The sequence below is a fragment of the Schistocerca americana genome, chromosome 2 (genome assembly GCF_021461395.2).
Source record: "Schistocerca americana isolate TAMUIC-IGC-003095 chromosome 2, iqSchAmer2.1, whole genome shotgun sequence".
In the NCBI taxonomy this organism is placed as follows: Eukaryota; Metazoa; Arthropoda; class Insecta; order Orthoptera; family Acrididae; genus Schistocerca; species Schistocerca americana.
The window spans coordinates 839,168,117-839,182,680 of NC_060120.1; the positions used below are offsets into that span (position 1 = coordinate 839,168,117).

At 41.9% G+C, this 14,564-nt stretch overlaps 1 protein-coding gene across 1 annotated transcript in view; it reads left to right on the plus strand.

Annotated features, from left to right (window-relative positions):
* LOC124594471 (glutamate receptor 2-like) overlaps positions 1-14,564 on the plus strand; it is a 94,995-nt gene that overhangs the window by 23,895 nt on the left and 56,536 nt on the right. Inside the window, exons 4-5 of the mRNA XM_047132847.1 lie at positions 6,490-6,660; positions 9,726-9,949. Of these exons, the coding sequence (XP_046988803.1) occupies positions 6,490-6,660; positions 9,726-9,949 (395 nt within the window). The remainder of the gene's footprint in view (positions 1-6,489; positions 6,661-9,725; positions 9,950-14,564) is intronic.

Below are 14,564 nucleotides of genomic sequence, written 5' to 3' on the forward strand. Positions count from 1 at the left end.
TTCTACTAAATCGGAACACTGATCCACATTGGGGACAAAGACAAATATGACAGTGAGCAATCAAAGCTAGACAGCATTACACGGGAGAACCGAAATTAAATTTTATAACAAGTCCTCCCTCAAAGAACAGGAGAGTTCGCGAATCACAAATAGCACTTTAGTCACTGGTAATTCAGGTGCCCATCAGTTTCTTTCTGCACCCGTCCTTAGTTGAATGCTAAATAGTAACAGCTCGGCATTCACGAACCAAAGCAGCAGAAATGAGAATGCACTGACTCTGAGCACGCGAACCTACAACCACAAAGGCACTGAGAAGCACAAATTCGTCAGATGTCATAGGCACGCTTTTCACGACTAATGATCGCCATCCATAACTTGAGGAACCGGACCTCAGTTTTCGTTGAGAAATCATAGTTACCATGTAGAACAGTTAGCAAACATTCCCTCTCGATTGAGCACGCGTGCAGTTAAATCCATTCGGTGAAGAGCTACACTGCCTGCTGCGGGATACCGATGAATGCACCACTACGATGTGAAGCACAGAGGAGTTTAACGAGTGGATTAGTATTAACGCATCTCCCCCCCCCTCCCCTCCCTGTAGAGGTAACTTGGGGGACGGGCCGGAGGGGGAAGGGGTGCACATTTAATTAAGGTATAGTACGTCCTTCAGTAATCCGGTCAACAAGCTGAACCTTAAGCTGACTCTTTTCTTGGCTGCTCTGTCCCGGGCAAGAAAGTTGACTGAGGGTATAACCCTTAAGACATGATACGAACCGACAAAGCGGGGGAAGCCTCTTAGATGAAATCTTCTGACTACCATTACCATGTGTCCAAAAATTTTTCAAAAAGGCTGTGTCACTGGCTTATGACGACATAGAGTGCCTCCTCGTGTTATGCCTTGCAGCCTCCTTCTGGGGCGGGGGGGGGGGGGGGGGGGGGAGGTGGGGAAGCGAGCGAGATGGCGTAGTGGTTAGCACATTAGGTTCGCATTTGGGAGGATGGCAGTTCAAATCCGCGTCCAGCCATCCAGATTTCTTTTTTCCGTGATTTCCGTAATTCACTCCAGGCAAATACCGTGGTGATTCCTTTGAAAGGTCACGGTCGATTTCCTTCCCCATCCTTGTGACATTCCGAGGTTGCGCTGCGTCACTAGTGACCACGATGTCGACGGGTCGTTAAACCCTAACCTTCCTTCCTTCTGGAGCGTGAAGCGAACATTGTTCTTTTTAGCTTGCTTAATTTCCTTAACAACATTGTGATGAATATCTTCAAGCAGAAGGCCATTTATCGATCACAGTTTAATTATAGGAGAATTAATAGGATACGCAAACATCAACGTTTTCCTTTCACAAACTGCAGTATTAAAGGCAAAATTAAGCCATTTGATAGAATGGCCCTACTTTAACTGATATTCAGCGTAAAAAATAATAAGGGCCATGTTCAAAGTACTGATGACTTGCTCTACAAAGGTTGTCTGCTGCTAATATTATATAGCTGTTAAATGAGAAGCTGTAGTATTAAGGCGAAAAGGGCAAAAAGGTGGGAGCTTTGTTGCTTACCAGGTCGTTACAGCAGCGCAAACACGGAAAATATTTCTGCCAGATGACGGATGGTATTGCCGATTGTCATTATCTTTCTCGTGGCTAGCTAAATTAAACGAGTAAATGCATCAACCACAAGAAATATATACCTATTACCATTTTTTGTACGGGGAAGAGGCCCCAGATAATGGCGAAATTCTCTTCTAGCGTGTAATGTAATGAATCTTGACGGGTATTTGAATTAGGATTAGCCATCCTACAGTCACGACACTGACCGACTAATTTACTTATGTTGGAGCTCAAATTCCCCCAATTTAGATGCTCCCTCTTTTCATGATTGTTTTGTACGTTCCCAAATGGACTCCAAATCAGGGTTTATGAAGATAGTGACAGGGTCAGATCCTGGTGGAGACAAATCTTTAATTTACCTTCAGTGCCGGTTCGGTAAGACAAAGACATTCGTTAATGGAAAACCCTAAAATCTACTGGGCGTCATTAAGTTGCTGTTTCATCTTATTTAACTACGCACCTTGGATCTGTTTATCCTTCACGGTGTTTCTCTCGAGACTGTAGAAACACACAACGGTTTCTGGCTGACCTGCAATTCTTGGGTTATTTCCATCTCACGCTGAAACATACGACAAAGAACAGCAGCGATTTGGTTGTCAGTAGTCCTTTTATGTGTAGTTCGAAAACGGAAAGCAGAAATCCTAACAACCAAGCGGGTCCGTTTTATAGGGCTGGCCAGTACCCTAGTTCAAAACGAGGTAATCCGCTTCTAGCTGTAACTGCTAATGCTCTGGATTGAATTTAACTTTCTCTAGAGCGAACAGTACAGCCAAGTCTTTTTCTTACATAATACGAGATGCAAATATTTCAATGAAAGTCTCTTCTATTACTCTCTGCGCCCCTCACTTTGAGAACGACTGTATAACGGCCTGTTCGCGCAAACCAAGTTGAACATGGCGCTATGGCTGATGGCAGCGTCTGTATCACTCCCCCCCCCCCCCCCCCTCTCCTCCCGCCCGTTCCACCATGTGTGACTGAAGAGGTCAGTCTTACTTCAAGGTGCGTTTAAATAGCCTAGTACACGCTACTGATTACCGTTGTTCAAACCTCATGAAGTGTAATGCATGCCCTGTGCCCTCCAGGAAGTGACTCAAAGTGCAAAGTGGTGAGAAATTTATTCACAAACCAGCTACAGCTTTCAGAGATCTGTCGGATGTAAGCCTACTGTAGAAACGTCACCCTAACCAGACCCAGAATCCTAACTAGTCCATCAACAGCACAATTGGGCTATAATTCTAAACACAGTGTTTGTGTCAATCAGCACACTGCATTTTGCTATCTTTGATGCAGATGAAACGTTCAATGAAGGAAATGTTGCAACGTATGAGGTTCTGAAAAGACTGCTACAAACTGCTGGTCGTTTCACGTCAAAATAAGTGTTAAATTTAGATAAAGAAAGGATTAGGACAACAGAGGGAACTATTAGAGACTTTGAAACAAGAATAAGACATCGTAGAAAAGCAGAAAAAGGGAAACTGCAAGATAAGATGCAAGAGCATGCAGGCAATCCATCATATGGAGCTGGGATGTCGTGAAAACTTAAATGGTTCTTTCCTGTAAGCTGTAATTTTTAAGAATAAAGTGAACTTTTCCTCAGCTTCTACTACCAGAATTTGCTCAAAATTGCAGGTTATACTCATTTAAGTATTGTGCACATCTTAACAAAGGAATTTTCTTATTTTGTACATCTCAAAGAAATTAGAGTCTTAGATACATAGAAAAGTGTAGATACTTTTTAATTTTCATTTCCACCTTCTACAAAAATAATTATTATTTTAAAATTAATAAAAATTCTTAGAAATCCCTCAGCCAAAGTTGTTAGCAATGTGTGACCTATAAATCATAGTTATTCAAATTTTTATTCCCTGTGGTTTCTGAGAAAACGTACTTTTTATATGGATAAATTTTACGTTATTTAAAGTAGCGTTTTAAAATCAGTCTGCAGTCCCTCAATAACAACAAATAATGCCACTTAAATGCGATAAATATGTCAGGAATGAACTCACCTTTAGCATAGATTAAGAAACTTTAGATTTCGCTAATATTAATTGTAGGATGCCTATTTAGTGTTTTGGTTTGTGTAGGAAGAATATGTCACGATAAGGGCAGGGGTCCAAATTGTAAAGGAAGTATGATTGTAGGAATGTTTCTTTCGTATTCTGGTGTAACTATTTATGATATTTGTTATTTTTTCTTCCCCATTCACCTCTTCCAAAATTTTTGGTAGGAGATAAAGAGTGGTTCCAGGAGTCCAATTCAACTAACAGAACTTATTCAAAGAAAGAAAACAGGCACAAAACTTTGGAATGCACAGTGTAATGCAATAAAATGAGAACATCCGTGATTACTGTTGGTGTGTAATATATAGGTTGAACCCGAATTCCAGCGACAAAATGTCGGAGGCTGTTTAGGGGTATTTACTGAGTATCTCGGCATAACAGATAAGTGGTCTCCAAGGGCTCATTACAGAGTAGTGATGTAATTACGATTTATTACAGTTTTTTAGAGTTGCTAACCCAGTTACCTTTTAACATACAGTCCTCAGAAGGTACAACACAGAGCACAGCAATCCTAAAAGATACTGTGATGTGGTTACTATGCCTGTGGAAACAGCCCATTTTGTTATGACTGAACAGAAAAAGTTTATTTCCAAACAAGATACATGGAACATAACGTCGACATTTGCACTGTTGTGCAGATATTTTAAAAGTAATACAGATAGGTAAACGAGGGTAAAAGTTGAGACTAACGACAATTGTTATGTGACGAGCCACGGAGACAGTGGGTCCCTTACACCAGTATACTCATAAAATATTTGTGAACAACAGCCAAAACTTTGTCAGTATAGTCCAGGTTTCTCCCTGTATTTCTCTAGTATTCAATACAATCACATCGATTACTGTGATTTGTGCATTAAGTAAAATGAAGAACTATGCTAGAAAGTGTTTTTAATCACTCCTTTTAAATAAAAATGATGCATTATTGCCCATTAAGGCGTTCCTTAAAGTGTACCAAAAATTACATGCTAAGTGAAAGGGAAGAGACGCGAGTGATTAGGCACCCCAGAAAACACTCAGCAGTGCTGCACTCAGAGAGCGAGCTATCACGGCGCCGAGTGTTTGTAGGAAATCAGCACTCCATGCTTTCTGAGGGGCTGCTGCATTTTATGCCCTGCAGTGAGCAACACGGAAAGAAGGAACCGGTAATTAGAGGTGAAGAAATGGATGAACAGACGGACTTCCCTTCGAAAATAATTTTTATGAAAGGATGAATACACGTTTCGAAATCAGTTGAGAAACAGCAAAGATAATTATCGATTATTACTGGAGCCTGTGCGACAGATATTAATGAGACAGGACACTGATGAGGAAAGCAATTATTCTTCAAGCAAAGCTATCGGTTAATCTAAGAATCCATGCCAAGTGTGAATAATGTCTGTCAAAAAGACTTTACAGGGTGGTTATAATTATTCTTTCGCTTTTTTAGCCAGTGTAGAAGGAAAACTATTTATTATACGGTTACCCAACTTTATGGGAATGATACCCAGATTTTGCGCTGCAGGATTTGTGCTGTTAGCAATGCTAATGTCATTATTTGCCGTTAGGTGCTGGTACTGCTACCATGACGTAGAGTTGAAACACAAGTGTCATTGTGCATTACATTTGTAGACAGTCAGTATGAGTCTGGAAAAGGTGAACAGGCCTTTACTCTTAAAGCTGATTTATCAAAACAACAGCAATGGTGCTGCTGCTATCGTCTCATGAAAGGAATACTGAGAGGTTCTCTTTCTGCACCAGGGCCGAAGAACATGATTCGGAAGTTCGAATTAACTGGGATCTGGGAACTGCTCCTGGTAGAATACGTCAGCCATTAGTTGCAGAAATCACTGATGCCATGGCTGAGAATGCTTGACGTAATGTGCGGTCTTTAAGCAGTAATCGACTTCTGCCACGACTGCTGAACGTTCCATGGTACACCATTCGAAAAGTGCTGCAAAAAGTTGTGAAAAAGCATCTCTAGCACATTCAGAGCTGTCATGAAAGTAGATGCTCGTCACATTGAGCAACATTTAAACTTGGAAGGTAAACGTGGTACATAATTAACAAGTGCTGCCCTCTCGTGTGGAAATTAAAATGTGTTTTAAAGAAACAAATTTTAATGCTTCTTCCTCTTCCGCATGTCCTTACAAATATTTCGAAAAAATTTCATTGTTCTACGGTCACTCGTTTTACATGGAGGCCCTGTCGAGTAGCAAAAATTTTCCTACACTTTTCGTACGTAAACATCATCATTGTGTGCACCATTTCTCTTCGCGGCATCAGTGCAGTACTGTGAACGGAGAGTTCTAATTTTCTTTTTAATTTCCTTCTCTGTTACCTGCGGCCCACATTCTTTTTTATGTAGAACCTATATCGTTTCATGCTGTATCACGTTTTTGCTGTTGCGACGCTCTTTACTTCTCATATCAAAAAGACATTGCTTCAATTTATATTGTCAGTTAAAACACACACGTGTTTTTTGTGAAGAGTTGTTATATTATACCTTCTTTCTCGACTTACCCACTTTGTTAGGGAGCCGTGGGAACTACGAAATGCACATCTGCAAACGTCATCGCTTGAAGGCACATGTCTGAGCAAAAGCAGCAGCTTCTGTCGGAAGGATCAGTGCAACATTGTATGCGCTTTCACCCATAGATATAGAACTGCCTTTGGTTCCGTGCAACATGCATAAGCAAGGTGAGGGAGTATCTAGTTTAGGCATTCCGCTCAATTCGGTGTATCGGTGTGTTCATGTTGTGCACTAAGAGAACTTGTAAAGAGGTACTGAGAGCAACAGCATCGAGTGTCTACGGTTCATCGAGTTTGTCTGTTGCGGACAGGTACAGTTTCGAAGGCAACGAGCTCTTCGGCAACCGGCTTGTGAACGGCACTTGGGAAGGCCTCGTGGGGCAACTGGTAAAAGGCCATCTAGACGTCGGGTTGGCGCTCTTAATGGTAACGCCGGAGCGCCAGAGTGCTGTAGACTTCTCGCTGCCACTCACCTTCTCGAGGTAAGTCATCCCTGGCTAAACTGAGAAGCTTCCCTTCTCATACGGCAGTTATACATAAACGTTCATGAAAACTCCAACGCTTAAAACAAAAAGACCCAACCGAATGCAAACACTGGGGATGTCCAATATAGCCTTCTAACAATAAACGATTAATAGTACATAGTAATGACATGCTGCCTTTGTTCACTAGGAGGATCAGCATTAATAACGATCTCAATGAATGAAACTAAAACTAAAAGGAAATGTAAAGCCAAGTACTAGTATATTTCGTTTATGTGTACAGCTACAATATGAGATATTTGGACAGGTCATGGTGATCAGTCTCTAGGAAAAGCGTATGTGTGACTTTTAGATCGTACAGAGTATGCTCCTCAGACAGTCTGATTCATGTGTGGAACCACTAGATAGCAAATGTCCGTACTCAGCGTCGAGTGTTTTAGGGACCACAGGATGTGACCACAGCACAGAATAATGGATGCTACAAAGTTATCGTCAGTGTTTTGCAAGTTTCGATTCATTTCGAACGTGGTTTTTGGTAATACAATTTTCACAAGTGTATAAGACAGACTCGAAGTCCACACCAACCACAGTAGTACAAGTTTATATGCCAACTAGCTCCGCGGCGATTAACGGATTGAAAAAAAATGTATGATGAGATAAAAAAAAGTATTTAGGTAGTTAAGGGATATGAAAATTTAATTGTGATGGGGGACTAGAATTCCATAGTATCAAAAGAAAGAGAGGGAAAAATGGTAGGTGAATGTGAACTGGGGGAAAGGAATGAATGAGGAAACCGCCTGGCGGAATTTTGCACACAGAATAATTTAATCACCGCTAACACATGGTTTAAGAGTCATGAAAGAAGACATTGGAAGATTTCAGATTGATTATATAATGGTAAGACAGAGACTATGGAACCATATTTTAAATCGTAAGACACTTCCAGGGACGGATGTGGACTCTGACCACAGTTTATTGGTTATGAACTGTAGATTAAAAATGAAGAAATTTCAAAAAGACAGGAAATGAAGGAGATGGGACCTGGAAAGTTGTAAGAACCAAAGGTTCTTGAGAGTTTCAGAAGTATCATTAGGCAACGGTTGACTAGAACGGGGAAAGAAATACAGTAGAAGACGAATGGGAAGCTTTAAGACATCAAACAGTGAAGGAAGCACAGGATCAAATAGGTAAAAAGACAAAGCCTAGATGAAATCCTTGGATAACGCTGGAGATATTGAATTTAATCGATGAAATGAGAAAATATAAAAATTCAACCAAAAAATGAGATTGAGAAGAAGTGCAAAATGGCTAAGCAGGAATAGATAAACAAAAAATGTAAGGATTTAGAAGGATACTTCACTAGGAGAAAGACAAATACCGCCACAGGAAAATTAAAGGGACTTTTGGAGAAAAGAGAAGGAGCTGTGTGAATATCAGGAGCTTAGATGGAAAACCAGTCCTAAGCAAACATGGAAGGAGTATGTGCAGGGACTATATAAGGGAGATGAATTTGAAGGCAATGTTATAGAAATGCAAGAGGACATAGATGAAGATAAGGTGATAAATATGATACTGTGACAAGGATTTGACATAGCACTGAAAGAGCTAAGTCGAAAAAAGGCCGCAGGAGTAGATGACATTCCATCTGAAGTACTGATAGTACTGACAGCCTTGAGAGCGCCAGCCCTGAATAAACTCTTCCATCTGGCGAGAAAGACGTATGAGATGGGCGAAATACCCTAAGACTTCAAGAAGAATGTAATAATTCCAGTTCCACAGAAAGCAGGCGCTGACCGGTGTGAATGTTACCTAAGTATGAGTTTAATAAGTTTCGGTTGCAAATGAAGGAACACGCGAAGCAGTACTTATAGCATTTGTATACTTAGAGAAAGGTTTTGATAATGTTGACTGGAATACTCTCTTTCAAATTCTGAAGGTATCAGGGGTAAAATGTAGGGAGTGAAAGACTCTTAAGAACTTGTATAGAAACCAGACGGCAGTAATAAAAGCCAAGGGTCATGAAAGGGAAGCAGTGGTTGAGATGGCTGTGAGACAGGATTGTAGCCTATCTCCGACGTTATTCAATCTGTAAATTGAGCAAGCAGTAAAGGAAACCGAGAAAAATTAGAAGTAGGGATTAAAGTCCAGGGAGAAGAAATAAAAGCTTTGAAGTCTGGAGATGACATTATAAGTCTCTCGGTGACAGCAAAAAACTTGGGAGAGCAGTTGAACGGAGTGGACAGCGTCTTGAAAGGAGGACGTAAGATGAACATCAACAAAAGCAAAACAATGATAACGGAGTGTAGCAGAATTTCATCAGGTGATGCTGAGGGAATTAGGTTAGGAAATGAGACACTTAAAGTAGTAGATGAGTTTTGCTATTTGGGGACCAAATAACTGATGATAGCGGAAGCAGAGAGGGTATTAAGTTTAGACTTGCAATGGCAAGAAAAGTGTTCGTGAAGGAGAGAAATTTGTTAACATCTAATATGGACATAAGTGTTGAGAAGTCTTTTCTGAAGGTATTTGTCTGGAGTATAGCCATACATAGAAGTGAAACATAGACGATGAGCATTTAGATAAGAAGAGAATAGAAGCTTTTGAAATGTGGTGCTGCAAAATAATACTGAAGATTAAAAGGGTAGATCACGTAACTAATGAGGAGGTATTGACCAAAACCGGGGAGAAAAGAAAACTGTGACACAACCTGGCTAAAGAAGGGATCGGTTGATAAACACAAATTATGAGATACCTACAGATCAACAATTTAGTACTGGAGGGAAGCGTGCGCGGTAAAAATCGTAATGGGAGACCAAGAGATGAATACAGTAAGCAGTTCCACAAGGATGTAGTATGTAGTAGATTTTCAAAGATGTAGAAGCTAGCACAGGATACAACATAGAGAGCTCCATCTAACCAGTCTTCAGCCTGGAGACGATCACAACAACAACAACAACAAGATGAATAATCTGAAAGCAAATGAATTTCTCTTTTTATCTCAGAAATAAATTTTCATTCTGTAGTTTACAAGAACTGATATTATGATTCTTATGTTGTGGTTGTAGGCTGATCCTATTCCTTGAGGAGCCGAAGGAGGAGGAGTTAACATGGGATAACTTTTTACGGCCCTTTGACAGACGTCTCTGGCTGTGCACCATCACCGTCATAGCCATCATCTGGGCTGTCCTCAGAATTCAAAGAAGATACAACAGAGGTTTGGGATGTCATGGCGGCTACAACCAGACGTACAGTGATATCTTACACGTCGCAGGAATATTTCTCATGAGAGGTACAGGTCATCTCTTATGCATTTTCTTAAAAATTGTGCATGAAAGGAATCAGTTCTATTGGATTATGTGTGCATAGGAACAAATAAACAAAATAGTAGATAAGCAAAGAGATGAATTCACATTTATGTTAGATGACCCATGGATTGGCACCCACGGAGAGTGAAATGAGACGTCAGGGCGACAGTAGATTTGTTCACTTAACTTGTATATTCCGGCCCCTGGCTACAGTGCATCAGGAACAGCTTGGTGACGGTGTCCAGCTGCCTCTCTTGTGAAATCTTGCACGTCCGGCACTGCTGACAGCGAAAGAAGTGGAGCCAAGTGTGGCGTCACTCGAATACTGCTGTTAGCAGCCCCACTATCTCACACGCTGTTCCATTTGATAACAAACCACTCCCGTTTAATTCATGCCTGTTTGCTGGCGCTAGCTTCCCCTGCTCGAAACAACTAGCCACTACTACCGTCTTGTCAAAGGTAGAGTACAACCATTGTGCATCTACCTGCTGAAAGTACAATCCCAGCTCGATCACTTCTTTGTTGCGTTCTCTCATCTGCCTTCGTCCTATTAGCAATTTCACTACGCAGGAATCCTGCCCCTCTCTTATTACCATATTCGCACAGACAGTGATTTCCCCGCGGTGGAATTTTGAAACTTTGCTTCTTCCATTTCTACACATCTTTCCTCGTCTTTTTTAATTAATAATAGTCGTCGCGTTTTCACTCTTACAAGATTCTTCAATATCCCCCACTTGACAGGATGCGTATGAACTGTGTGGCACTCGTGACGTCCTTGTTTTCCTGCTACTGGTATAGAAAACGAAAGATAAGTTATTGTGCTCAGGTTTTAAAACCAACCCCCGCTCCGGCGGTAGTTCCCTCTGTACTTTCCTCAGACCTTCTAACTACTGCTCAGGCGACAATAGGTTTATCTCCAGTTGACCTCTTGCACCCTGCTGCATAGCCTCCTGTAATTCTGTTACTTCCCTCGTGCTTCCCAAACATTAACTTCTACGCACTGGAACCATTTTGTCATTACTACTTCCCTATCTAAGAGTTCTACTTCGGTTTGTAGTTCCCTGACATTCTGATTAACTGCCTCTTCTGCAGCTCTAGTGTACCACATTACTTCTCCAGCCAGTTGTCGTAGTAGTCGTGTGTTAGTCAATATGGCCTTCTCTAAACTTTTAATATGCGTACTTGCATAGTGTGCCAATCACTCACGGCTCTTTTCCCTTTTCTCTACTGATTAACCCCTCCTACGGTGTCGTTTACCGTTTGAATGTTTTCTTCATCAACAGTGGCAAGTATTGTTTTCATAAGGCGATCTCCAGCGTCGATCCAAGTCCTCTTTCTTTGCATGTGTGCAATAACCACCAGTATCTGGGTCATCTAACTCTTTAATTTCTCCTACGCACTATGTACTCTCTCACATACCCTGGCACTTCTTTTGAGTATCCAGTGCCTTTCCGTTCTCTGATTAAATTTGCCGAACGCTTCATCCAATCTTCTCACCTCGCTATGCATCTCCCATGCGTTGAATACTACCTGGTGATCACTACGTCTTCCTGCTCGGCGGACAACTCTTCGCCTTCGATGTGCTGGTTCCGTAACGCTTCCACCCCAACGAAGATCAGTAGTCCTGCTGTGAACCGCGTTCTATGCACCTCACCTACAGGCAGGAACGCCTATTTCCTTCCTCCCCATTAAAATCATTGCTGCTCCACAGCTGCTTTTACTAATTACACTACACCTAACCTAAAAAATATTAAATGACCCCTCCAGGGCCATAATCCATACGGGATTTACCGTTTCATTCACAACCTCTTGTTTATCTTTCAGATTGATTCACAACCACATGTTTATCTTCCGAGTCATTCACAACTTCTTGTTTATCTTCCTATATCTTTCTCCTCATTCTCCTTTTCTGAACCGCATCTCCTTTCCCAGGAAATCTTTCGGACTCCCTTGAAAAGGTTTCAACCGCCCTACATGTACAACTGTCGTTCTCATCGGCAACTGCAGCTTGACATTTGGTGGGTGACATAGTCTCTACCATTTGTTATGACCCCTGATACTTTGCAAAAAAACTTCTTTGTCGTTCCCTTCGGCGTAGTCAAAGTTGATAGCGTCACACACTGACCAAACTTATCCTGTGTCATTCTTGCCGTATGGCGCAATGCTTCTTCCTGTTTCTTCAGAGCTCGTGTATTTTCCCTCTGTACACTGTTCCAAATTTTCCTAATCACTCTGAAAATTCCTTAACAGACTCTTCAGTCTTCCCTTTCTTCGTTTTCAATATGTCGAACAGTGACGGCGTTTTACGACCATATACTACTCCATATGGCGATAGTCCTGTATTCCCATGCTGCCTTGAGTTGTAAGTGGAGAAGATGTACTTTATATAGGTATCCCAATTTGTGTGATGTGAGTCACCGTAGTATCCAAACGTATTCCCGATTGTCCTATACACCCTTTCAATTCTTCCGTTTGCTGTAGATGAAAAGGACTCGCCCTTAGCTTCTTCCCGGCTGGGTCAGGGATTTTCTCTGACTCGTGATGACTGTGTGATGTCCTTAGGTTAGTTAGGTTTAAGTAGTTCTAAGTTCTAGGGGACTGATGACCATAGATGTTAAGCCCATAGTGCTCAGAGCCAATTGAAGCATTTAACTTCTTCACATTCAATAACTTACAAAATTCCTTGAACAGAGCTGGCATGAAGTTCGTTCCCTGGTCTGTTCCTATTGTTTCAGGCAGTGCAAGGTTCAGTACCCAATTATTCACAAGTGCTTGTGCGACTGCTGCTGCCTGTTGGATTGGTATCGCGACGATTTCTAGGTATCTTTAAAAATGTTCTTTGTTTATGAGTACGTACTTATTTCCTGCAAGTGTTTTACTGAATGTACCTAAAACATCAGTTCCCAGAAATTCGAATGGTGCAAATGCTTCAGGTAACCTGTGCAGTGGAACTCTTGGTCGGCACAGATCCGCTCTCTGTGCGCACTCTATGCAGTTCTGAACGTACTGCCGTACGTCCGTCTGCCCATTCCTCCACCAATACCTTTTTGCTATTCTTCTGCTGGTAGGTCTGCAACCTCCATGACCCGCTAATATGTGATCCTCTATTCCTTGGCTTCAATGGTACCACTATCAACAGTCCCAACTTGGTTTCTCTGAATAGCAGCTCGTCCTACATAGACAACTGTGACTACTTAAAATACTGTTTACATTAGTCATCCTCTCCCTATGCCATTTCCCATTCCTTATGCTATCTGCATTACCGTGCTTCTTCCCAGGTTTTTGTGTGACTTCGAAATCAAATTCACTTAGTCTTAAGCCCACCGCGCCAAATTTAGAACCTTTTTTTTTAACAATTATGTCAAATGTCTGGCAATATTTGCAAACCCTTTTACTAACCGGTGGTAATAGTTCGCAATTCCTAAGAAAGATTGCAACTTTTTTACAGATTCTGGGACATGAATTTCACATACAGCTTTAATTAATCTTCGGTCTGTCTTAACCTCACCCTAACGTATGATATGGCCCAGGTGTACCACCTCTTCCACGACAAATTTAGAATTTTCTATACTCAGTGTTAACTTCGCTGCTTGTAACCATAGGAGTACCTCCCTCAATCGTTGCTTATGCTGTTCCATATTACTCCCATACATGACTGTGTCACCCAAATGCACTGAGCATTGCCGTGATTTTAAACCTTTGAGTACTCCATCCAACAATCTCTGAAACGTTGCAGTTGCATTTTTAAATCCGAATGGTCTCGGAAAACGCTCTTTTGTGTCGATAGTGTGATGCAACCTCTATCTGGTGATAACCAGTCTTCAAATCTATTGCTGAAAACATTTGGATTCCCTAAATGATCCAAGGTTCCTGTGATGTTTGACAGATGGTAGGTGTCCATTATTGTCTTCGCATTTAGATGTCTCCTCCCGGAAAGCTAGACTCAACATTGATCCAAAGTGATTTCCCAGTACCCTTAAGTACACAGTCGTGTGAATAAATTCTTCATGTGACCGTTTGCAGTTTAATTGACTCGTCTTTCGCAACAGACTCCCTACATCGCTACACATGCAATGGCTTCACCTAACATATTTTTTATCAAGTTTCACCCTATGTTGCCGAAAATCGATTAAGGCACAATGCTGACATAAGAAATCTGATACTAGTGGTGATGACATCGTTTCCGAGCCACCACAGGATGCCTCGCCTGTTGGGCCAGTGGCCGATTCTCCGGCAAGGTCCCGACAGTCACAGAGGGCGGGCCTATTAGTTATAGGGAGCTCCAACGTTAGGCGGGTTATGGAGCCCCTTAGGAAAATAGCGGGTAGGTCGGGGAAGAATGCCAGTGTGCACTCGGTGTGCTTGCCGGGGGGTCTCGTCCGTAATGTGGAGGAGGCCCTTCCGGCAGCTATTGAACGCACTGGGTGTGACCGGCTGCAGATAGTAGCACATGTCGGAACGAATGACGCCTGCCGCTTGGGTTCTGAGGCCATCCTTGGTTCCTTCCGGCGGCTGGCTGATTTGGTGAAGACAACCAGCATCGCACGCGGAGTGCAAGCTGAGCTTAATATCTGCAGCATAGTGCCCAGAGTCGATCGC